Source organism: Rhinopithecus bieti, unplaced genomic scaffold, assembly GCF_001698545.2.
Source record: "Rhinopithecus bieti isolate Rb0 unplaced genomic scaffold, ASM169854v2 scaffold_18624, whole genome shotgun sequence".
In the NCBI taxonomy this organism is placed as follows: domain Eukaryota; kingdom Metazoa; phylum Chordata; class Mammalia; order Primates; family Cercopithecidae; genus Rhinopithecus; species Rhinopithecus bieti.
In genome coordinates this window covers 2,821,747-2,848,580 of record NW_016809607.1, presented here as the reverse complement: position 1 = coordinate 2,848,580, position 26,834 = coordinate 2,821,747, and the positions used below count along the sequence as shown (strand labels likewise).

The 26,834-nt window shown below is 40.5% G+C and overlaps 1 protein-coding gene across 3 annotated transcripts in view; it reads left to right on the top strand.

The window, feature by feature from the left end:
* The window catches only part of SIM1 (SIM bHLH transcription factor 1), a 78,435-nt gene that overhangs the window by 12,510 nt on the left and 39,091 nt on the right, over window positions 1-26,834 (top strand). For 2 of the 3 annotated variants that reach the window (XM_017889810.1, XM_017889811.1), the window contains exons 4-9: window positions 2,086-2,175; window positions 2,720-2,828; window positions 2,971-3,056; window positions 3,741-3,940; window positions 4,168-4,274; window positions 4,987-5,134. In XM_017889810.1, the coding sequence (XP_017745299.1) occupies window positions 2,086-2,175; window positions 2,720-2,828; window positions 2,971-3,056; window positions 3,741-3,940; window positions 4,168-4,274; window positions 4,987-5,134 (740 nt within the window). Of the gene's footprint in view, window positions 1-2,085; window positions 2,180-2,719; window positions 2,829-2,970; window positions 3,057-3,740; window positions 3,941-4,167; window positions 4,275-4,986; window positions 5,135-26,834 lie in introns of those variants that run through there. The other variant, XM_017889812.1, reaches the window with a different exon arrangement.

The window sequence follows — 26,834 nt, the reverse complement described above, 5'->3', positions numbered from 1 at the left end:
CTCATCTCTTATCCTAACAGAGCTCGCTCATTCCGCAAATTTAGGGGGGACAATTGCAGGCCAGATGGAAAGCCCTGCTCTCATGGAGTTTACATTCTAAGGAGAGCAGTTTCACAAGCCCACATAGGTACACTGTGTAGTGTACCAAGTGGTATAGGTGCCATGGAGAAAAATAAAGAGGAGAGGAAGAAAGAGTAGTGCCTTTTAAAATAAGAGATGGTTGTAGAGGGCCTCACTGAGAAGGTGACATTTGGACTAAGAATTGAAGGAGGTGACACTGATTATTTAACATTGTCTCCTTTCCTCAGTTTCTAAAATAGCACTATTTCCCAGATTCTTCTCTCTCTCTCTGCCTGCTTCCTTTTGATTTTGCCGCCACTGGTCGGCCTGCAAATTCTGTAATTTCCCCAAGGGTTTAGCTCTATTTCTCCTGTCACAGCTTCAAGGCCACCCAGGTAATCTCACCCAACACCAGCCTCTCAACTCCTTTCTCCATATGAAACCAACTGGTTTCTCTAGTCTAGACTCTCCTCCTGAACTCCAGATTTTTGTTTCCTACTGCAAACTGGACACATCTAAATGGAAATCTGCATACACTTGAAGTTTAGCATCTCCGAAACAAGGATGCATTATCTCCCTCCCCCAGAATTCTACTCATACAAAATCTCACTAAATCTTGGTTATTAATGCCACCTTCTGCTTAGTGCCTTCACTGAAACCTTGAAGTAAACCTCTCTCTGCCACCAATGAAGTCCATATCCAGAAACATCTTTGAATTAGATTCTCGCCTTTCTATATTCCCCTTCTGACTGCCCCATTTCAGGCTTGACCATCTCTGCTGCAGCTGCCTTCTCTGATCTGCTCTTCCCCTCCACTTCCTCTTCAGATCACTGTCTTCATTCTGCCAAACAAAATGAAATTAAACAAATGCCACATCTAGGCATGCTATTCTTCTGCTTAGAAACCTCTGTTAGAACTCTAGTGCTTACAGAGCAACTCCGGGTTTCTCAAGTTGACATTTCAAGCTCCAAAATCTATTGCAGGTGTAGCTCCTTTGCCGTCTCTGGTTCACCAAATTCATCACCTCAGAATACACTAGGTTGGTCCTATCCCCAGACTCAGCAGACTTTGTCACTTCATTCCTTCTGCCTAGAATGTTCTTTCTCTCTTCTCCAGTCCAAGCTTCTGCTCAAGGTTCTGCTCAAACATCAGCTCCTCTAAGGCCTGATTGTCCCCCAGGCCTCTGGTCACTCAGGCTCTGGGCCGCTTGCCTATTCAGCACTGTCTGTTCAGCTGTGTCATCATTATATCTGTCTTCAGGCCAGTTGCCCCTGCTGGACTTCCTGCTCCTTGAGAGCAGGGTCTGACTCATCTTGTCTCTGCCTGGACTAAGGCCTTATTCACAGAGATAGAGACTGTGAAAATCTTAAGATTTTCCTTCATGGAGAGCCTGTCAATTTGATGTATCAGTGTAAACTTACACACACATACACCCTATGGCATTACTCTATGGACTTGCTCCTTGTTAAACCTCTCATCTCCTAAACGCCACCTCTCCTGGACTCTTTCCAGAGTCACTGGCCAGCTTTCTTCTGCCTACAAACTTTAGACTGCCAGCCCTTCCATATTGACCAACCAATGCCTACTACATGACTATTCCCAAACCCTGCTATTACTCTTTCCATTATAGAACACGTAGGCTGTGATTTCCCCCCCTAGAACTGTGTGTGTGTGTGTGTGTGTGAGAGAGAGAGAGAGAGAGAGAGAGAGAGAGAGAGTGTGTGTGTGTTTTATGGATGTATTTTCTTTGTTCATTTCAGTGGATCCTGAGTCTTACAGGGCATTAGCCTTGTCCACCAATTACTCTGGATCTTTCCCATTGGGCTGCATGCCCCAGATGTTTACAAATTTAGAATGAACAAAAGGGGCTCATGTGGCTAGTTTTCTATGCCCTGTTTCCTGCCAGACCTGCTCCACTCCATCTCTCTACACTTTTGGCTGAAAGTCACTAACTTCTGTCCTCCTGCTCCCATTTCTCCAGATGGCCCAGAGGGCTCTCTATTCTCTATGTTTCTGCCTCCCCAGACTCTGGATGGCTTCATCTTCGTGGTAGCCCCAGATGGGAAGATCATGTACATCTCAGAGACAGCCTCAGTCCACTTGGGTCTTTCTCAGGTAGGTGAGTGGTTCACGTGTTCCACCTGCAGTGTTTACAGCCAGGGCCGGGTTGGGGGTTGGGTGTACTTCTCTAAACCTGGAGCTGGACATCTCACAGCTGGCAGGAAGACTCTTAAATGGGTCTGAGTCTCTCCATTTCTCCACTTCCCTTCTCCTTTACCTTCCACCCCAGGCCCAAACAATGGCTACTTTTTTGAGTCCCTGTGGTAAGCCAGAAAACATGAGAGGAGGTTACATACTTATTTCATGATATCTTTATCAGAACTTTGCCAGGGAGCTGCTGCTGCTGTTGCTACTACTACTATTACTGCTATTATTATTATCATTATTACTGCTATTTTTATTATTATATAGACAAGGAAGTGGAATCTTAGATAGGCTGCAATAGGTAGCAAGAAGCAGAGCTGGCATTAGAACTCAGGGCCGAATCCAGAATTCTGGCTGCTGTCCTCATGGTCCTGCAGCTCCGGTGGCCTAATCTTTCAGTCCCTTCACCAGGCATTCCACCGCCACCGGGGCGGCGACATCCTCCTCTTTACAGGTAGAGCTGACCGGAAACAGCATTTATGAATACATTCACCCGGCAGACCACGACGAGATGACGGCGGTGCTCACCGCCCATCAGCCCTACCACTCTCACTTCGTGCAGGGTAAGGTAGACACGTGCCTGCGATGCTCAGGCCCATCGCAGTCCGTTTGTGATTTTCCCCCAATTAGTCGTGGCAGAGACGCTTGCCGTCCCACGCCGCCGGTATCACACGTCCTGAGCTTCCCTCCGTTCCTCTCTCCCAGAGTATGAGATCGAGCGCTCCTTCTTCCTGAGGATGAAGTGCGTCTTGGCCAAGCGTAACGCCGGCCTCACCTGTGGCGGCTACAAGGTGCGTAGCTGGAAGATCCGCTCCGGGTGGAGTCAGAGGGGGCAGGAAGCGAGGCGCGTGCGGGTGGGAGGAATGTCCCCACCCATAGGACTACCCGCGAGGGCGCCCCCAGCTTGAGTCGAGGACCCGCAGGCCAGGACTCTCCACGAGGGCCGCGGAACTTTGTGAACACCTGGGGACTATGCTTAAAGACAAAGTCTAACTGGGTGCCAATACTTGATGGCCTTGGTGGCTATGAACTTGTGACCCTTAGAGATGGGCCTTAAGGGTTCGTAACGCCTCTGAAGGGGCGGGTAACTTTGGTGGATCCCTAAGAGTTTATGCATAGCATTACATAAAAGGATAGAAACCAGAGCTTTAGTTCGAAGATATGGGTCTCACTTTGAATGTCCTTGAACGTCATTAGCAGGTTTCAGGGCCCTACTTCGCTATGCAGATGCGTTAGGGTTGGTGAGGCCAAGCCTCTACATTTTTTATGCGCTCCCAGGTGAGTTCAGTGTGGCTGTGCAGTCACTTTCTTAAGACTCCTTAGAGCACCAATAACTTTGGATTCCTTAGTGCATGGGCGTGGTCAGCACAGCTTTCGTGGCTGAGTCGAGTTTCAACATGTTTCAACCCCTTCTCCACCTTTTGGGGGCTCTTCCTGACTGTGGCTGAGTCTCCCTCCCTCTCCCTCTGCCTCAGGTCATCCACTGCAGCGGCTACTTGAAGATCCGCCAGTACAGCCTGGACATGTCCCCCTTCGATGGCTGCTACCAAAACGTGGGCCTAGTGGCCGTGGGCCACTCGCTGCCTCCCAGCGCCGTCACGGAGATCAAGCTACACAGCAATATGTTTATGTTCCGCGCCAGCCTGGACATGAAGCTCATCTTTCTGGACTCCAGGTGGGTGGGCAGGGCTGGAAAGGGCTTCCCTTAGCCTGAGGGCGGCCCTGCTTAGTGACTGAGAGCTTTCCGTTTATCCTATGAGCCCATTTTGCAGATGAGGCGACTGAACCGTCCCTGGAAAGTGAGGGCGGACAGCTAGGTCTCAGAGGGCTGTCGAGGGTGTGTTTTGAGGGGTATCCCGGCACCCCCACCTGCACTCATCCTGCAGGGATTGCTCTCCTCAGGGTGGCGGAGCTGACGGGGTACGAACCTCAGGACCTGATTGAGAAGACCCTGTACCACCATGTGCACGGCTGCGACACCTTCCACCTGCGCTGCGCGCACCACTTGCGTAAGGCGCCACCCTGCCCCGTACCCAGGCAAACTTGGCGCTTCCCCTGGTTAGGGGGTGGGGGAGCCACGATTTAAGGGGACAGATGGGAGCCCAGGGAGGTTGGTGGTGGTGTGTGAGGCCTCCTGAGGGGCTGCTCTGACACTGGGCCCACCTAATTCTCTAACATCCGCGGGCCGCTAATACAGGCGGAAGAAGCATTTCTGGGAGAAATCCGTCCCCCTCCCCCACGCGAAGGTATATTATTCTCCTATTGGTATTTTTTTCCCATCTGCGAACCACACTAAAGATGAACAAAAACCAAGGCTGGAACTCACTTGCGTTGACTCGCCTGGCTTTTGATACAGCTTTGCTTTGTGCATAATCTCCCGGGCAGGGAACCTGAGCTCCAGAGTTCAGCTGCCCAGAGCTTTACTTTCGTAGTTAGAAAAGCGAATCTGTAGGAAACCCCCTAACCATAAGTGTTCCCCCCTGTGCTAATGGTGAAGACATCTGGTCACCCCGGTATCATCCCTATAAGGGTGACCGGAGGGCTCGATGCAATATAACAGGACAATCAATTATTTGGGAATTTGCCTGTCCTCTCCCTTTCCTGCCTGGTGCGGTTATTACGTCCCACAGCGGGCCCTCAATTCTCACCACCAGGGATTGCATTTGGGACTAGTCCCGAGCAGGCTGGTTCACCACCATCTGCCTCCTGTCTCTCCGTCAGTGCTGGTGAAGGGACAGGTGACCACCAAGTACTACAGGTTCCTGGCGAAACACGGAGGCTGGGTATGGGTGCAGAGCTACGCGACCATCGTGCACAACAGCCGCTCCTCCAGGCCACACTGTATCGTCAGCGTCAACTATGTCCTCACGTGAGTGCAAGACTGAGACCCCTTCACCCACTCCAGGCGACCCTGCTCTCTGCGAGAGTGCGGGTGGCGGCACAGCCGAGTTAGACTAGGCTCGGGCCACTGGAAATGGCGTTTTGACCCTCGAGTGCTGGCTGCGCCAAGAGGAGGCAGGTCGAACACTTTCAGCTTTTTGAAGAGGCTTTCTTCGTCATATTCTAGAGAAAGATTTAGGAGTTTTTCCATCACAGTCCATATTTGCTTTCTTCTCATTCTTTTCTCTCTTAACCTTTTAAGCGAACTCTGCATTAAATAAAACTTAATGCGGCAGAAAGAAAAAGAGAGAGAGAGGAAAGGATCCGACGTACGGAGGCATTTATCGTTAACAAACAGGACATCTGTTTCATTTTTTCAAATCTGGGGTTTGAAGTTCTTAATTTTAACCAGAGTCTCCAATCAAAGTTAAGAGTTCTGAGAGAGTGGTTTTCCCCCTGAACCACAAAGGGGGCTTAAGTGACCAGGAGGATCTGACTTTAACTCGCAGAAAGCTAAGGGACCCCAGCGAACGCTGCAAGTCTTGGCCGGTGCCCAGGCCCCGCGCGGGGTGTAATTGCTTCACTGAGTGAGGAGCGGAGCTCTGGGTGCCACCTGCGGGCGCGACTGACAGGGAGGCTGCAGAGGCCTGCATTTCAGTCTTATTCTTTCTAGAAACAATAATAGTTTCTGGTTGACATTGTGGCCCTGCAGGTTGATCACGTGGCCTGGTGTGTGGCTGGTGAAGAAAGCATGTTCTGTATAATGTTTGTGAAAGTCCAGTTGCTTAGGGTTGAAGCCTTTATGAAGAGCTCTTTTGTGTGTGCAGTTGCGCTCCCCCCACCCTTTTTTTGGTAGAAGTTGAAATTCTTGTGATTTTAGGGAATCTCATAGGTTGTTTACTTTGGAAGTTGGAAGTGTTGACACACCAGACACTTAGTAGAATGCTATTTAGACATTAGGAAGTTGGTGAAGGGGTGCTATTTGGAATCAGACTATACTATAGGTGATGATGACTAGATTCGTTTCAGGTTGTTTTAAATTGCCGAATTAAAAATGTAGTAGTTGGAAATATGCTTGGCAGTAAGACTATTTATTCTGTGTCTTGTTTAATAAGAAAATTTAATTCAATAGACTTAGAAAATGAATTTGGCTTAGATGAGGATTCAACATTCAAGAATAGTAGCTGACAATTAAGTATAATCTTTTAATTTTTTCATCTTAGTAAACAGTGTTAATATTATACAATTCTTGTAATATCAAGAAGGCTGTGTATTTTAATACAAAACAGAAAATTTACCAATATTTTGGGTTTCATGAAACAAAACCATCAATTTTATGAATACAGTTGTTCATATTATTAAAATAAATGCAAGAGAGAATGGCACAGCATAATTCATAAAATAGGACACTCTGTGAAGCAGTAGTATTAAAGGGTGAAAAATTACGTCTGCTTACCATGGAAAGGAAACGGACATTCTTTAAGAAGGTACTTTGTATGTCTGAGACATCACAAGCATTACACATACACTGTTCTCTGGTGGGTGCCTGTGGTTAGTAATCATTTTTTATCAAACAGCAGGATATATAGTCACACAGACCCATATAAATGATCCAAATGCAAGTTAGACCTCCCAATGGGTAAACTTAATTTATGTTTGGAGTCATTTTGAAATATTCTGTTTTGTTTTCCAGTAGATAAGTGTATATTTTTTCTTCTGTTGATTCTGTCATTCCTGACTTTACATACTCCTTCCGAACTGTAGAATTAGATGATCAACTTTACATAAAATTTAAAAAGATGTAATGAGGATAAACAAATGATTAATAGAAGGAAAAAGAACATGGTGCACATTGTTAAAACATTTTATACCTCTGAATGAAAATGGAAATAAACACACAGAAGCATATATACACAGCACACAAGATGAAAAGCTGAAATTGATTACCCTTTTATGAGTCTCAGCTTCAGTTTCTTGTATAAAAATTCTTAGGATAATTTTTATGGCTGCAAATGTGGAAATTGTTTTAGATGAAATGCCATCAAGTGGCTCTGTGTATGTTGACAGGATTTTCATAATGAACAGGTTGCAGTTTGTTTGATGTGCATATCACACATCTGGCTGGAAGTTACTAATTTACATTGTCTTAGCAAATTAAATAGACGGCTATTGTTTCTCCATGGTTGTAGTGAACTACCACATACATTTGTTTTTTAGGGCTACTTCCCTATGAAGCCTGAGAATGACAAGTGAATTCTTTCTAAATACACCACCTCGAACAAAGTACTTAAAACCACAAGCTCCCAAATAGTTTGACATGCCAGATGTTTTCCAAATTAAAATGCTTTAATAGCATATATTTTAAAGGGATTTTCATGTCATGAAAGTAGAGATTTTAAATAAGCCTTGGTCAAATGAGGTTGTGATGTTTTGGTGGAGGCAACATTCATAAGCTCATTGATTTTCTAATTTCCTGATTTATTGCTGAAGTTAAAATATGCCTAGAAAAAAAGTTATTATCTAACAAAAGCGACAATGATTAGACTTATTTAGCAACCTTGTTTTAATAAGTGGTTACAACAGGGCATATAGGAAAACTGGATGATTTTAGAGACAGGTGGTACATGCCTTGGTGCTTTTTACTGACTTTTGTATGCCCACTATATGTTCTGAAAATCCGGAGAGGTGAGTGAGAAGATACTGTGATTAAATTCTGAAAATTCCCTTAGTTTTTCTGGGTCTCCGAGGTTCAGTGAAGCTTCTATAGCTCTTCATTAAACCCTCGCTCCAAAACAAAACAAAACAAAACAAAACAAAGCAAATCAGTTCATGATTTTCTGTAAGACACACATACCCTGTTAGCTTTACTTTACACGTTTAAAAAAGATTTTTCTTATAAGTTATGAGTATCCTCAGGCTTTGAAATAAGTGTTAAGTATGACAAGCCTTACTCTCTGGTTATTTTCAAGAGGGTAGGTGAATGGAATTAGTGTCTAGTAACAAGGATGTCGGGCAAAGTCCAGAATATATGGAGTATACTGTGTAAAGACCTACGTGAGTTTTCTTGAATTCATGTTTTCTTGAGTTTAATTACTATTATTAATTATTCATCGCCAGCTCAGATGGAAAGCTTTAGTTTTTAATGTAAAGAAAATTGAAAATATAGAACACTTAATAAACTATGAAAAACAATTTCTAAGAAAATTAACAGTCTTGGTTCTATTTATGTTTTAGACTACATATATTTTAAAATAAGAAATACTCTGCCACTTTTAAAGATAACCCAGTAGAGTATAAAATTCCTATTTAAAAATATTTTAAAACATAAACTTTGCAAATATAAAAGTTGAAAGAGAAGTAAATGAATATCCATATTCACCTCATCTACATCCAACAACTGTTATTTTCCTATATTTGCTTTACATCTCTCTCTAGCTATATGTGTGCTTATTTTTAATGTGTATTTTTTTTCCTGCTAAATCACTTCAAAGTAAGCTACAGATATCATGGTGCTTCATCCTTGAATAGCATTTTCCAACATAGCCACTGTACCATTTATGATGACACATTTAAAGTGTTAAAAATTATTGTGTGTAGAGCTTGCAAAAATATAGTTGAGAGCTAGTTTACTGGTGCCATTAAAAACAATCTGCCACTAATGTTCATCAAGTACTCATTGGTGTATGATCTCAATTAGGCTGATTGATAGGTAATATTTTGTGAGGAGACTTTCGTAGGATAGAAGGTTCTAAATGATACTGTATTTTAAATTAGCTTTCTAATAAGACTTGCAAGCTAATACAATTCTGATATTATGTCTGGAAAGTAAAAGAGAGAATAGATTTAGTGAGTAATCTGGAAATTTTGGAATCAGACAGATTTAACATCTCAACTTCTTTTTCTTAGCAAAGACAGCTTCTCTGCTTATTTATTTTCTACATTTAGGATGGAACATTGCTTTCCTAGAAAATCTCACGTGGTGTTTTAGAGTGATTCACTGAACATATATGAGGAAGTAGTCTTCTGTGTGAAAATTTCTATTTCTGTGTTACTAAAAGCAAAACAAATAGAGACAATTTATATTAGTAGTGTATGTAACATTTGCTGTCTACTAAATACCCCTTTTGAATTCATAGAAAAGTTAGGCCAAATACCAAAGGTGAGGTACAGTACTTCCTTCATGTCAATGAAAATAAAAAGGGTCTCTATATTATAATTACTGCAGATCCCATACTTTTTGTTGTTGTTTGCATACCATGGTATGTTAACCACAACAATTTACCATTATGAGAACCACTGTAGTTCTTAGAATTAAAAAGAATTTTAAATGTTAACATATTCTGTAAGTATAAAACCTGACATATCCTTGTCATAAAGTAGCAAACATTAAAATATGTTCATATTGCTTTCCTCTTTTAAGTACATTATTGGTGCTGAGTTAATTTGGGTTTTCAAATTTTAAAAAATTACTTATTTAAAGACCAGTGATGCATTATTATTATTATAGGAGTTTTTAGAGAATGCTTTAAAACAACTTGACCAATAACATATATAGTTAACATATATAGTTATTTATTTTCCTGGTTAGCAAAATCATTTTTATATTACAAATAATATAAATACAAACAATATGAAATTTCCTTTTCACTTAGCAAGCTACAGAAAATATAAAATAATTTACTCTCTGGAGCATTTGTATAGACTTAATCTTTTGATCTTCAAAAATAATAATCATGCACTAACATATACCCATAAATTAGATTTGATCCTTAATTGTGTTTAATCTTTACTAAGATAATATTGAACATCAGAGTTACAATTTTCTTTTCAGATGATCTTTTATGTAACTTAATGATTATAAAAACAAATTGAAGACATATTTGTATTAATATTAATTTTATAACTACCAAAACACTTAGTTAAAAGGAAGAGCCGGGAGATTTAGTGTCTTTTGAAATACATAATACCAGTTAAATATTCACTTAAATAATCTTATCCTTCATACACTTTTTCCTTATTATAGTATTTTATCAAAAGGATCTGTATTTGGTTTTGAATTCATCTTTTACGAACTTAGAGACTTTGTATTTTTTTAAACAAATACTGAATGCATATCTGTTTCAACGTGCTGTCACATTGGTTACCTGACTTGCTTCTTTGATGGCTCTGCACAGTGGTTGGGTCAGAGATTGCTTTTCGTATTTTTAGGTGTGGAAACTGAGGCTCAGTTATGCTGAGTAAGTAGTGAAGCCAGAATTAAAAGCTGGTGTGTCACTCCTACTGCATCCTGCTGTTCTCTGTGTATAGGGGTGGAAGTGGAAGGTGGTTGTAGAAAAGATGTCTGAGAGACAGGGATGGATTTGAATGAATGAGACCTGTAGTGTTCAGCCCACAAAACTTCAAGATAGGCTTTGATCTGAATTCACGATGGAAGATTAAGAAACTGCCTCTTTGTGGTTGCTTCACAAGTGTGTGCAGATATTGACATTTTCCTAGCTAAAATTTAGCTGTTCTGTCTTCTCAATGACATTCAATTAAGAATGTCTCATTTTTCCCCCATAAGTTTCACTAAGGGCATTTTCATTTTGTAAGAAGAAAATGTAGCCTTCAAACATTTTAGTGTTTTACTGAATTGCTTGGTTCTAGATTACACAAGTACATTATTGCTATTACTAATTATTCTATTTCTGCAACCAGATTTAACATTTTATGTTTTTGCTAAACAAAAGAGTTAACCCAAATGTCAGTAGATTTGCAAACCAAGTCATATGTGATGCAAATTGCCTGCTGTGGCAGGGGTGTATTTCTTACATGGTGTGTGTACATCCCCATGGGGATGGGATGGGAGGAAGGAATTGGCCCTTTTCTGCCTTTGAGAGAGAATGGAGGGGATATATGGCAGCAGGGGATGCCCCCTGGGGGTTCTATTCAGAGGCCTGGGATAAAGAACTTCCCAGTATTCTTCGGGCTGCTGTGCCATCCTCTGGCCCCTTTGCACTGCCACTACCCAACTACTTCTCCCTCCCCAGGCCTCTCTGGCCTCCAGTCCTTCCTCTGTTGTTGCCCTGACCTGAAGGGCACTGATTCACAGGAGTTTCACTTTAGTTCCCGGGTCAAGGCCACTGGGTGTGTACTAAATGACCAGCCTGTCTACTTTCCTCTGGCTTTCTCTTAGTCTGGCTGTTGGGAAAAAAGGGTTTTGATCTTTGACTCACATTGTAGAAAAACATGGATCACTGCCTTATTTGAAGGCAGGGACCCATACATGTGATTGTGAATGGATGGAGAAATTCAAGGGAGGCTTTACTTGAACTCCAGAAAAACATGTTTTTGTTTCCTGACTTAGTCTACTCACATGGGAAACACTGTTATGTTTGATACAAGATGTGTGTGTGGTGGGGGGTGGGGTGGATTATACATATCTTCATAATTTAGTAAAAGGCTGCCACTGCTTTCACCTTAACCAATACTTCCTTCTCGGTTCTTGGCCTATGATGTCTTTCTAGATGAGCAGGTAATCATAGAAAATTCACTGGAGTTGAAATGCTAGTGTCTATAATTAAACCTTCATGCAAAAAAAGGATTGGTTGGAGTTTAGATGAAACTTGGAATTCCTGAGTGCCTGTCAATAGAGGAATTTAACATTCTGGCTTGCCTGAGGGAGTAAACTGTCCGACTCCATCTCCCTTTCCCCTGCCTCTGGCATTCCAAGGACAGGGAGCTGGCGGGGAAGAGGGCTCCTCCTTGGTGATCATGGAACTGAAAGAAGAAGTTACTTTGCAGGGCATTGACAATGTTCTGGGGTCTGGCTGAGCCTGGGCCATCTCCAGAAAGTGGTATTGCAGTAGGATTGTGATTTTGTTTTTACAAAGACCCACAGTATCATTTTCCAAGCAATCTGTGAAACAAAGGCATGGGCTTTAGTGCCAGATGGGCCTGGGTTAGAATGAAGACTCGGCTACGTAGTAGCTGTGAGGCCTTGAGCATATCACTCTACCCCTTTGACCCTCTGTTGCCCCATATGTGAAATGGGGACATTTGTACCCACCTTTTGGGAATTTGTGGAGGATTAAATGAGATAATATATAGAGAGAATATAGCACAGTATCTGACAGAAAGCAGGTGCTCAGAATTTCTTAGCTGTTTTTATTAGCTCTTGCCAATTATGTAACGTCAACTAAAATACTTTGAAAGAGAATTACTAGCTTTCTCCTTAACTTGGCTTTCTATATCCTCAAATCCAAAAATTTAGGTGTTTATTTTCTCTTCCCTCCCCAGTCCCTCAACACACAAACCTCCAAGTTTTGTGCTGTTTGTGTGTGGTGATTTCTGCAGTTCGGTTAGGCTCACCCTGTTTTTCACTGTAGTCTTGATACTCTAAGGGGAGTAGAGATTTCTATGTGGAGGGAGAAAACACAGCATTTACTGAGCACCTTCTTTGTGCTAGAGGGGGTGGAAGGTGTTTACATAGGTTAGTTTCTTACGGAAAAAGAGATCATAAAAAACTAATCAAATATCTAGGGTAATTTAGTTGGAATCAGTGTTTTGTCAACTTTACCAATGCTAGTAGTTATAATTTAATGTGCATAAAACACCAAACACTGACATTTCTGATGGTGTTCAGTGGAGCCTTTTGTATATTCCTCATTGTTCTGCATGGACTGAGCGTGGCTGTATACCAGTGTTTCATGGAGTATAGCAGATTGCAATGATTAGTTGCATGATTACATGAAGTAGGAATCTTAGCATTTCTCAAGCAGTTGACAATTTAGTTGGTGAAATAGAAGGGTTTCATTGAAATCTTTGAGAAGTCAGATTAGCCCAGTTTGCAATGTTATAGTATACTTGTACCATTTGCTAAGGACACAGAATACAAAGGAGCTCAAAGTGACAGTGGAGCTATCAGGGAAAGGATGGAATGTTAAGGGTTGGAAGCAGAAGTAGGGTGTTTTGAGATGGGTCAGTGACCTATATATATTTGTCATGTTGTTCTTTTCCAGTAAGTACTCCTTGTAATATCGTTAGTATCACTCTTCAAATTAGATTCAAACGGTGACGGTCTCAGTGCTCTTGTCTAAGCTGGGTTTTCTCTCTTTCTTTACATTCTTCACCTTGAACTTCATTGCTGAAACTGAGCATGTTTCTTTTTTAAAATTTCAATAGCTTTTGGGGTACAGGTGGTTTTTGGTTACATGGATAAATTCCTTAGTGGTGATTTATGAAATTTTAGTGCATCTGTCACCAAAGCAGGGTATACTGTAGCCAATATGTATGTAGTCTTTTATTCCTTACCCCACACAACCTTTCCTCTGGAAGCCCCAAAGTCCATTATACCATTCTTATGCCTTTGCATCTTCATAGCTTAGCTCCTACCTGTAAGTGAGAACATATGACCTTTGGTTTTCCATTTCTGAGTTACTTCACTTAGAACAGTGGCCTCCAGCTCCAACCAAGTTGCTGCAAGAGACATTATTTCGTTCCTCTTTATGACTAAGTGGTATTCCGTGGTGTATATATACCACATTTTCTTTATCCACTTATTGGTTGATGGGCACTTAGATTAGTCCCATACCTTTGCAATTGCAAATTGGGCTGCTATAAATGTGCATGTGCATGTTTGTTTTTCATAAAATGCCTTCTTTTCCTTTGGGTAGATACCCAGTAGTGGGATTGCTGGATCAAATGGTAGTTCTACTGTTAGTTCCTTAAGGAATTCCCATACTGTTTTCTATAGTGTTTATACTAATTTACACTTCTACCAGTAGTGTGAAAGTGTTCCCTTTTTACCACATTTATACCAATATCTATTGCTTTTTAAGTTTTAAATTATGGCCATTCTTGCAGGTGTAAGGTGGTATCTCACTGGGGTTTTAGTTTGTATTTCCCTGATGATCAGTAATGTCGAGCATTTCTTCATATGTTTGTTGGCTGTTTGTATATCTTCTTTTGCGAAATGTCTATTTATATCCTTTGTCTACTTTTTGATGGTATTATTTGTTTTTCCTTGTTGATTTGTTGATGATCCTTGTAGATTTTGAATACTTGTTCTTTGTCATATGCATAGTTTGCAAATATTTTCTTCCAGTCTGTGGGTTGTCTGTTTATTCTGCTGATTGTTTCTTTTGCAGTGCAGAAGCTTTTTAGTTTAATCAGGTCCCATTTATTTTCATTTTTGTTTCGTTTGCTTTTGGGGTCATAGCCATGAATTATTTGCCTAAATCCACGTTCAGAAGAGTTTTTCCAAAGTTATCTTCTAGAATTTATGATTTCATGTCTTAGATTTAAGTATTTGATCTGTCTTGAGTTGAATTTTGTACAAGGTGAGAGACAGGGTTCCAGAATTGAGCGTTTCATTAGGACTGGAAACTATTCTTTCTATATCCTCAAACCCACAAATTTAGGTGTTTATTTTCTGTCCCTTCCCCAGTCCCACAACACACAAACCTCCAAGCTTTGTGCTCTTTGTATGTGGTGATTTCTGCAGTTTCGTCAGGCTCACTCTGTTTTTCACTGTTGTCATTGATAGGCTAAAGGGAGCAGAGATTTCCATGCAGAGGGAGAAACGTCAGCATTTATGGAGCACTTTCTTTGTGTCAGGGAGGCACAGTCTCTTGCCTTTCCCAAATTGGTACTGATATATGATTAAAATGTTCACTCAGCTTTAGTAATAAATACGGTTTTTTTTTTTTTTTTTTTTTTTTTTTTGCATCTATACTACAAAACCATTTAAAAATTTTTTGGCCAGGCGCGGTGGCTGAAGCCTGTAATACCCAGCACTTTGGGAGGCCGGACGGTAGGATCACAAGGTCGGGAGATCGAGACCCTCCCGCTAACAGGGTGAAACCCGTCTCCGTACCTAAGAAAATACAAAAAAGAACTAAGCCAGGCGAGGTGCGGCGGCCTGTGTCCCAGCTACTTGGGAGGCTGAGCCGGAGAATGGCCTGAACCCGGGAGGCGGAGCTTGCAGTGAAGCTGAGTATGCGGCCACTGCACTCCAGCCTGGTGACAGAGTAGCTTCTGAACTCAAGAAAAAAAAAAAAAAAAAAAAAAAAAATTTTTTAGGGATATCAATATTCTGAATGTAAATCTTATTGAAATGAATACAGTGTGCTACCAAGTATATGATGGGTATATTTCAAAAATTATTTTCAGAAAGAAAATATGAGGTATATATTAGGATGACAAACACCAGAAGATTGGAGAAAAGGGAGGTTCAAAGTCCTTATACAGCTTGTTCCAGATTTGCAGGGTCAGAGGGTCTCATTTGCTTTTTTTTTTTTTTTTTTTTTTTTTTGTTGTTGTTGAGACGGAGTCTCGCTCTGCCGCCCAGGCTGGAGTGCAGTGGCGGGATCTCAGCTCACTGCAAGCTCCGCCTCCCGGGTTCACGCCATTCTCCTGCCTCAGCCTCCGGAGTAGCTGGGACTACAGGCGCCCGCCACCTCGCCCGGCTATTTTTTTGTATTTTTAGTAGAGACGGGGTTTCACCGTGTTAGCCAGGATGGTCTCGATCTCCTGACCTCGTGATCCGCCCGTCTCGGCTTCCCAAAGTGCCGGGATTGCAGGTCATTTGATATTATAATCCTGTTGTTATTAGAATATGATGCAGTCTAAACCTTAGGCTTCTTAGTTGGATGTTTCAGGCTCTGAAAAACATAGCAATGCATTACAAGTTATTTGAAAAATATGTTATCAAATGAGGTATCATAATATTTTATCCTATGACATGGCATATTAGTTAAGAGGTTGGGCTCTAGAATCTAGGGTCTGTTGTCTGTTCCCTAGCACTGCCATTCATTAGCCCAATGACTATGGACAAATTGCTTAACTACACTATCTCTCTATTTTTTAAAAATCTGCAAAATGGGCCAGGTGTAGTGGCTCATACCTGTAATCCCAGCACTTTGGGAGGCTGAGGTGGGTGGATCACGAAGTCAGGAGATTGAGACCATCCTGGCCAACATGGTGAAACCCCATCTCTACAAAAACACAAAAAATTAACCAGGCATGGTGGTGAGGGCCCGTAGTCCCAGCTACTCGGGAGACTGAGGCAGGGGAATAGCTTGAACCTGGGAGGCAGAGTTTGCAGTGAGCCAAGATTGCACCACTGCACTCCAGCCTGGTGACAGAGCAAGACGCTGTCGCAAAAAAGCAAAAAACAAACAACGACAACAACAAAAACCTGTAAGATGCAGGTAATAATAGGTTCTACCTCATATAGTCAATTGGAACATTTAATGAGATCATGTGTAAGGTTGGTGGCTCTGTGCCTGGCACAGTAACACTGAGTACATGTGAATTATTACAGTGGTTATTTTAGTGAAACTGAATAAAATAATTTTTGTCCTGCCAATGAACACAAAATAAATGTGTGTGAGTCTTTGAACTGAAGGAGGGAAAGCATGAGTCTTAGGAAGGCAGAGAGTGGCCCAAGAACAAGAAATCAGTAATTATGTTGATGCATCTGGAAAGATCCTCCTTCAACTGGTTAGGACTAGTGGCCTTTAAGCATTCATAAAAGGCTTATTGAACACCTATTATGTATCAAGCACTGTGTACAGTTCAGAGGACATCAAAATGAGTAAGGCAGTGTCTGCAGGAAAAAGAGATAAGCATATGTCCAAGCTGTATCCTAGCCTGATTTCCCTGTGGGCTTGCTGGTAACTGAGATGCCTTTATGGAGGAAAGTGTGTCCATCCACAATTAGAAGGAAGACAGCCCAAAGCATCTTGGCACTGTTTGGGTCACTCCTGAGGAAAGAGCTCACAGGTGTAGTCAGACTGCTTTCTGGCTAGATAGTAGGAAGGGAGGAGAGACAATGGGAGGAGCTGGACACCTTGGAAGGGGTGTGTGTGTGTGTGTGTGTGTGTGTGTGTGATGTGTATGGTAAGGGAGTTCATGACTGGCAGCAAAGTAACTGGCTACAGATTAAGGAATTCAACTTTTACTCTCTCAAGGACGTTGCCCAGGGTGGGCCCTGTGTATCTCATTGCCTCAGGGAGAGGGAGCAGTTGTGTTGATTTTTGTCCTGTTGGAATGATATTTTGTCCTGCTCTAAATGGGATTTTTCAAAATTGTGGGGTTGAGTTCTGATAGGATTATGAATCTCAGTGAGTTTTTCAATTAACGAATTATTCTAGATTCAAAATAGTCTTTGCAGATTTATTACATTTGAAATACATTGTCAATTATTTTAGATGTTTGTAATTTTTTTGCTTCTTTTTTCTTTTATAAGAGGTAATTCTCAGGCATTGCTGCTCTGTCTGGGAGAGACTGGGAGGTGGTTGTTAGCGCGAAGCTGAAAGAGGGGTGGCACGTTGTTTTGTTCATTACATGCTTAGGAAGGCTGAGGAGTAAGACAGACTCACATTTGAAGGGTGGCTGCTTTGTGTGAGAGGTCAGAGAGGTAAAGTGACTCAGCCAATACAATATAGCTAGTGAGTGGTCCAGCGAGCATACCAACCCAGGGCCTGGACTCCAGCATCCACCTGATTTCCTCTTTGGCATGTTTTCTTTAAGTGGATAATGCTGTTTTAGGGTGAACCATATGAAATTGTCACTTCTATACATTAAAACAGTTCAATATTGGCAATTTTATATGATTCCATCTAATACTTACATAGTCATTTATGACATTTTGCCAATATTTTGCATGGTCTATGAACAGTTTACCCCCCTTTTTTAATATGGGGTCTCCACAAGGTGACTTGGTTTCTTCAGAGTTTGGGTATATTTGGAACCTACTCAATTGCCAGTCAATATCCTGAGTCCATCTCTTCTTCACTAATGTTAGCATCAACAGTCATGATGTTTTCACAAAACAACAATTGACATATCACCCACAGAACATTATTTTATTTAGAACATTTAATATTTTACCAGGATTCAAATGGGAGCTGCTGTCTTTACTAGAAGAATATTTTTTCTTTGATTGCTAAATGGATAGGGCCTGTGAATGGATCCTTTTTTCCCTCCACCCCAGGGATTTCTTGTTCAAACAGAATTTGTTGTATCCACATCAGTAAAGCCGTGCTAATATGGGCTGCCGGCCAGATTGTAGAAATAGCCTCATTATATTGAACTGGATATCATAATGGTACCCATTAAGGTGGGATTCTTTCTGTGTTTGTGCTTTTAAACCCAAGTCCCTTGCCACTTTTTACATCTCTCCAAGAATAGCAACATTCTCTGGTAAAATGCAATCTTAGAATGTGCTGTCTCTCACCTCTTCCTACTGAAAACCATTAACAAAAGTAGAATCCTTGGTTCTGAGCATTCTTACGGGTTTGCAGCTGCTCTTCAGTCATTCATTTTACTCTCTTGCTTGTAATGACTATATATAATGTGTTCTTGTGACTGAACCAGGAGCTTCACTTGTTTCAATACCTCCCACTAATTGATATTGGTGTCCAAACAAGTGACAGTCAAAGAGCTGCTTGTTATCAGATCAAACCAAACGCATCACAGAGTTTTTCATTTTAATTTTGATAAGCCATTAAGAGACTAATAGTATTGGAAGGCACAGCATTTATATTCACTGTTGAAATCTTACCACAGTCCTGGCAGAGTGAAGTATCTGTTGTGTTGGATTTGGATAACGGACCCTTGCAGGGTTACAGCTCAGTAATGCTAGAAGAATGAAGCCCACAAAGGGGAGGGCAGAGTGAGTGTCAATTTCATTCCTCCAATTAGAGCAGTTAAAGAAATAGCAATGTGCAGGATAGCATTTTATTGTGAAGGCTAATTGAAAACCAGGAAGAAAATATTTAGAGACGTTACATGGCACTTTACAGTCTAATCTCTTTTCTATTTGTGTCTCTTCTTGGTTGACTCAATAGGACCTTCATTATAAACAAATTGCTATCATTAGAATCAGCTTAATCTCTGTTGCTATAATTAAGATAATGGTAAGAAATGTTTTAGAGTGTAGTCCTCTCTATGACAAGCTGGGGATTGTTCATGCATTCAATCAGCAAATATTTCCCCAGTGCCTACTGTGTGCCAGGCCCTGGTAGGGCTACAGTGTAGCTGAAAGAGACAAAGTCCCTACCCTCATGGAATGTAAGTTTTTAAATATATGTATATATAATATACATTATATATATAAAATAAATGTGTGTTTTTGTGTGTGTATGTGTGTGTGTGAGAGAGAGAGAGGGAGAGAGAGAGAGAGAGAGGGAGAGAGAGAGAGAGAGAGAGAGAGAGTCTTGATCTGTTGGTCAGGCTGCAGTGCAGTGGCAAGATCATGGTTCACTGCACCTTGACCTCCCAGGCTCAAACAATCCTCCCATGGCCTCAGCCTCTGGAGTAGCTGGGATGGCATGCATGTGCTACCACACCTGGCTAATTTGATCATAAATTTTAATATGTTTATAAAATAATTATAAAGGAATAAAAAATGTCATATAATATCAGAAAGTGATAGGAGAAAAATTAAGCAGGACAAAGAGGTGGGAATGGTCAGAAAGGCTTCTCTAAAGACTCATAAATGAAGGAAGGCGGCCAGCGATGTGGAGTCTTACAGGGAGAGTATTCCCAACAGAAGGAAGTGAATGCAAAGTCCCTGAGGTGGAAACCTGCTTGGCATGTTGAGGAACAGAGAAGGTCACTGTGGTGGCCACCAAGTAAAAGAGGGGGAAGAATGGAAGGAAGTGATGCTAGAAAAATAGGCAGGGCCAGATCGTGTTGTATCTTGAAGGTTTTGGGAAGCTGTTGGAGAATTCTGCACATGGGCGTGACATGATCTGATTGTATGTGAAAAGATCATTCTGACTAGTTTGGAGAATAGGCTTTTGGGAGTATGGGTGGTGGAGACAGAGAATACCATTGAGAAATGATTGTAATTGCCATGGTGAGGGAAGACGATGGCTTGAAACATGGGGTAGTGGTGAGGGGTCAGATTTGGCATACGTTTTGAAGGTAGGCCCAATGGGATTTGCAGATAGATTGGATATGGGATGTGAGAAGATGAAAGGGGTCAAGAACAACACCTAGATTTTTAGCCTCAGCAACTTGGGTAAATGGTGGGAAGGAACAGTTTAGCAGGCAGAGGTGGCAACCAGGGTTGTGTGTGGACAACATGTTCAGCTTTGAGATGCCCATCATTCATCAGAGTGGAAATGTCACATAAGCGGTTGAACCTGGGGGTCTGTGGAGTTGGGAGGTCTGGGCTAGATATTGGGGGTAAACAGTGTATGGAATTTAAAGTCAGCAGAGTAGATGAGATACCCAGAGAGTATGTGTTAATAGAGAAGAGAAGCATCCTGAAGACTAAACCCTGCGGCTCTGAAATGTTTTGGGGTCTGCAGAAATAAGAGGCACTCAAAAGGAGGTTAAGAAGAAACAGGCAGTTGGGAGTAGGGGTGAGAGTACTTCACTGAAAGATATCCAGTAAGGTATGCCTTGGGGAAAGTGTGAAGCTTGAATTTTTTCCTTGGAACCCTCCCTTTTCAGTGGTTTCTTATCTTCTCTATGGTCTCCTTTCATCTGATTCCTTTCATTTAAAACAACAACAACTCAGATAACAACTGCTTTAGTTCTCAAAGTATGGCCCTTGATTGCAGCATCAGTACCATCCAGTAGCTTGTTAAAAATGCAGATCACTGGGCTCAACCGCAGACCTACAAATGAGAAACTCTAAGGGAAACAGCCCAGCAAGCTGTTTCTGAGGCGTGTTAACACACTCTTCAGGTACTTCTGAGGTGTGCTGAAATTTTAGAACTACTGCTTCCAGGAAAGTAGCTGATAAACTAAATAATAAATGATAACAAATGAGGCATACACTATTATCTCTCTCTCTTTTTTAGAGATAGGGTGTTACTCTGTCACCCAGGCTGGAGTGCAGTGGCATGATCATAGCTCACTGCAGCCTCAAAATGCTGGGCTCAAGCAATCCTCCTGCTTCAACCTCTCATGTAGCTAGGATTACAGATGTGCACCACTATGCCTGGCTAATTATTTTTTATCTTTTGTAGAGATGGGGTCTTGCTATGTTGTCCAGGCTGTTCTTGAACTCCCGGCCTCAAGCAGTCCTCCCACTTTGGCCAATGAATGAGTCATCACTCATTCAGCCCTACTATTATCTCTTTCTGGGCCATCGGCTTAAGGTAAATAGATTAAAATATGAATAAATGAATTTTAAGCATCAGCTATTAGACCACTATTGAGACATCTTCATCATGGCCAGGGAACTTTCTCAAGCCCTAAAATCATAAAACTGGCTGCTGCTGCCTATTCTGTCTTTGATAATGGGCTCTGTTGATAACTATGTATTCTGTATAGTAGTATGCAAGTTCTCTGACTTCAGGTATAGAGACAATGAAAATTTTGGCATTTTAGTGGGCAATCTGAAATCCCTAGCAACTACTCAGAACTTATTTTGTTTAAACGCAACTTATCTACCAGGCAATTTAAAATAATGTCTGAATACTGAAGCACAGAATAATACTACTAATAATGGTAGGACATTTGTTGAATTGTGGATTTTTATTCGTAAAATAAATCTCAAATTTATTTTAGTCATTTAAATAATAGAGTTTAATGTATATTTAGCCAAGCATTACAGTAGTAAGGGCTTTAAGGAGATTAGAAATAAATGAATCCAATTAAAGAACATGTCTATGAGATTTGATATGTCATAGGTATGAATGAACTGTTTGCACAGCAACTGTAAAGAAACCATTAATGATTAACTATCTAGAAGAGGTTTAATCAAGAATAAATGTTATAGGACATATTTTAAAATATTTAAGTTAAACAAATGAAGATTTGTGCATTTGAAAACATTACATCATGCCATCATTTTTTGCGGTGTCATTTTCTGGGGAGTTCAGAAACTGAGGCTCTACTTTTTTATAATCTACAGAAATGCCAGTGTCTTTGTGTTGTACAGAAAAGGGCAGAGCTTCCAACCTGCTGTGAAGTTTGGCCTTATGGGGTCTCCCCACGTGAGATCCTGTGGGGAATTTGGAGACTCTGTGGCCTTGGGTATGGGGTCTAAATTTCCTAGTGTTGTGGAAAATTATTTTATGATTACAGGTAACTTTTTTTGTTCCTAGAGTTTGTGTGGAGCTGAAAACAGGAGGTATGCTCTTTTCACCCCCCCACCAGAGGATACTTTTAGGGTTTAGGAATCAGTTTTGCTAAGAACTAGGTAGGAAAGCTGTTTCTGTGATAATAGAACCTCAACCAAATGTAAGATGTTCAGTAATGGCATCTTCCATTACTTATCATTTTTAGGTATTGGAAGACTTCTAAAGGGAAGGTACACTTGAAAGACATTAGCTTAATAAATGACAGTGAAGGATCTGGTGACGGGAATGGACACAGAGGGTGAGGAGGTGGGAAATAATGGAAAAGAGGGGGCCAGAATAACATATGTGTATTTTATTTCCTAGTTTTTGAAAATAAAAGAAGTAATACAAATGTGATTGATATTAATATTACTTTTTCTTTATATTTGATTCTTTTCTAGAAGTGGGCTACAATTAGGGGTTTAGATTGTGGAAGAAGAGACTGACAATTTTAAATATATGCCTCATTTGAAAGAGGCAGCATATTTTGTGTTTATTCAGATCTAACTTTTAAAGACCAACACCCTCTTCCAGCCTCCAAGAAAATAAGAAACAGAAAAAATATAAGGTCAATAGAATGTAGAACTTCAACCTGAAGGATTCACAAATATATTTAAACTTTAGTAGCTAAATATGGAATGAATTTCTGAACAGAATAAAGTTCCTTAGAACAAAAAATGTGGTCCCCACATTAGGGTTTACTTCATTTGAACAATGACAAATGTACCATTTATAAGCCACATGAAACTAAATTGTTTTAAGAAAGTACATGACAATACTTTTTTTTTTAATTGTGGTAATAATTTGGATTATATTATCCTAAGAAGGAAACAGAAAGTCATATAGCTCACATGAAAGCCTTCAGAGACAGATAATTCTATAAGGTAGGAAGGGTGGAAAATAGATCAGAAAGTGAGTGAAACATGCAGGCACTGAGACAGCATGTGGATATTTTAAAATTACAGATGGCATACCTGAGGAGCTGAACCTTGAGGAAAAGGAATTTACTAATGCTTTCTCTTTTGTAATTTAATATACACAAAGAAGAAATTCTGGAAATGTAAGGAAAGTTTTAATATGAAATGAAAGCACCTGAAATTTGCCTCAATTAGTATTTTTTAAAAGAATATATTTTTCTGAATTGTAAAGTCATACATACAAGAGAAAAAATTAGGGTAATGCAGAGATGTTTAATAAAGAGAAGATGAAAGACATCTTTAATCCATTTTCAAATATCAACTAAATATTTTAGTTTATTGTCTCTCAATATGCATATAGAGTACATGTCAAAGAGAGATGATTTTTTACTTTATTATGTATATTTTATGCCATTGGAGTAAAAATATTTAATAATTGCATAACATTTTATCACAAGGATATATCATAATTTAGTAATTCTATTATTGTTGGTTCTTCTTATTTGATTATTTATAATTAAGAGATTATGCTGTGATAAACACACTTGTATATAGTTTTTTTTTTTTTTTTTTTTTTTGAGACGGAGTCTCACTCTGTCCCTCAGGTTGGAGTGCAGTGGTGCACTCTGCTCACTGCAGTGCAGTGGTGCACTCGGCTCACCGCAATCTCTGCCTCTGGGTTCAACCGATTCTCCTGCCTCAGCCTCTCGAGTAGCCGGGACTACAGGCATGTACCACCATGCCAGGCTAATTTTTCGTATTTTTAGTAGAGATGGGGTTTCACCATGTTGACCAAGTTGTTCTCAAACTCCTGACCTCAAATGATCCACCCGCCTTGGCCTCCCAAAGTGCTGGGATTACAGGCATGAGCTACCGTGCCCCGCCCTGTATACAGATTCTTGATACTTATCTCTAATTATTTTTACAAGATATATTCCCAGAGGTGGAATTACCATAGTCTCCCCTTATCCACAGTTTTGCTTTCTGTGGTTTCAGTAATATGAGGTCAACTATAGTCCAAACATAAGTGAGTGCAATACAATCAGATATTTTAAGAGAGAGGGAAAAAGAGCATGTTCATATCCAATTACAGCATGTAGTTATAATTGTTCTATTTTATTACCAATTATTATTGTTAATCTCTTATTATACCCTATTTTAAAATTAAACTTTATTATAGGTATATAACAAAGTGTGTGTGTTTTCCTATACATACATTTCCTATAATGTATGTATAGGGTTTGGCACTATCCATGATTTCAGGCACCCTCTAGGGGTCTTAGAATGCACTCCCTTGGATGAGGGGGCACTAGTGTGCTGAATTTAAGGTATGAACATTCTTAAAACTCTTGATAAACACTACCAGTTTACTCTCTTACTAGTAGTATATAAGAGTGTCCATTTATTTCACCTTATCTTCATTTGGATTTATTGTCATTTAAAATTTTTTGCTAATTTGAAAGCAAAAATGGCACCCATTAGCTGCTTTAATTCATATAGCTGCTTTCATTCATTTTACTCGTGAGGTTAAACCTTTGCAAAATGTTTCTCAGCAATTTGTGCATTGTTCATATATTTTTTCTTATTTTTCTACTGCAGATATATTGTATTTATTGTTGATTTGCAGAAGTTATTTCTCTGGGCGTCTAAAACACTATCTTTCTAACTCCTTCAATACAATTGTAATAGTCCAAATAAATGCCTGAGGATGAAATTAATTTAAAATTCCAATTTGGCTAAGTATCACATAGGCTGAGCCTGAATTATAATTTCATAAAATAAGTACATTTTATTAATGTGCGTAACAGTAAAACATGATTTGTTTTTTTAAAATTTAAGACCTTACAGAACTTCAGAATGGTCATTATTAATTATAATCTGAGAATTTAAGAATCTCTCACATAAACTCACTTACTTAGTAGATATCTCTTTCTCATTTATGTAAAATATTTACCAGTATTTGAATTTTGTTCATTTGGATTTGAGATGAGCAAAAGTTTATTAAAAGATAATTATTTTGTTAATCACTTGCAAGTGAGCATCTGTTCTATGTAAGATACTGTCTAGACAGTAAATAAAGGCTGTTTTAAGAAGGAATTTAGGCCGGGCGCGGTGGCTCAAGCCTGTAATCCCAGCACTTTGGGAGGCCGAGACGGGCGGATCACGAGGTCAGGAGATCAAGACCATCCTGGCTAACACGGTGAAACCCCGTCTCTACTAAAAAATACAAAAAACTAGCCGGGCGAGGTGGCAGACGCCTGTAGTCCCAGCTACTCGGGAGGCTGAGGCGGGAGAATGGCGTAAACCCGGGAGGCGGAGCTTGCAGTGAGCTGAGATCCGGCCACTGCACTCCAGCCCGGGCGACAGAGCAAGACTCCGTCTCCAAAAAAAAAAAAAAAAAAAAAAGAAGGAATTTAGAAGGAGGTTATCAAGATATGAAGCCACCACACTGTAAGACAGAACATTAGAAATGCCAGATGAGTGGTTGAGGCAGTGAATGGTGTAGGAACTCAGAGGAAGGAGCTGGGAGAAATCGCCGTGGCCTGGAGGGGTGAGGGAACAAATTTAGATGTAGTGTGATGGCAGGTCTGGATTTAGCTATATTTCCACTTGTTCCATGGGTTGGTATGAAGGTATTAAACAATCTCTGTTACGAGGCTGGTTGACTTTGCCACATCTTATCAACATTTCACAATTTTTTTTGCCTTACTTTTTGGTTGTTATTGTTTGCCTGTTGATTACACTCATGTCTTTCCGTCTTGAGATTACAATGTGATAGCAAACTTTGTGTCTGAACCATTCCTTACCCTTATGATGCCATCCACTCCATCGCATGTTGGATGAAACCTTCAAAGTGGAGAAGAAAGATGGTTTCTAGGCAGAGGCAATGTATGTTTATGTAAAACCAAAGACTTTGGGAAAACTATTAAAATCACCAGATCAAATGGAGAAAACTACAAGGAGCAAACATAAATTCACTTATTAGTATGAGACTATTACAATTTCCAAGGGTGCCTTAGCCTAATTTCCCAGCAGATTGTCTTAGTCTGTGAGCCCCTCGCAGTATTCCTTCTTGTCAGCTCTCTCTGCTGGGCTCCATGGGAGCTTGAAAATGAAACATAAAGTAGGTCTCTCTGCTGCAAAGGTTTACCCAGTGGCCAGGCGGTAACTCTGCCAGAATATAAAGAAGGTCACGCACTTCGTGTAACAGTGACTCTAGAATCCAATTAAAAAGTTTAGTGTAAGGCACAGTCATTCCCACCTAATCCGATCACGGTTTAATGCAATCCTCTGCTTATTTCAATCAGCGCCTTTGGAGCCAAATCAATTGTATGTCTTTGTTTCCACGTTTTCCTTGGTAATTTGATCACCTTCAGCTGTTTAAAAAAAGCTCAATCGGGAAATCTGGCAACCTCTTTTAAGAATTGCCACATAACATAAAGCCAACAAAGAAGCTCCAGATTGGCCAGCCAACTCCAAATTGACGTGACAGAAGCAAAAATAACGTTGTCTAAAATGAAAGTGGAATATGGTGGGGTGGAAGAGGAAAGTTATTGCAAATAATCTTGAATCAACAAGAACTGATGAAATACTGTTGATTGCTTTCTCTATACACTCATTCAAACTCACTTGAAATTGTAAATAGCTCCAAATTTCTTTATAAATTAGTTTGGCTACTGGTATTATGGAGGCTATTCTCCCA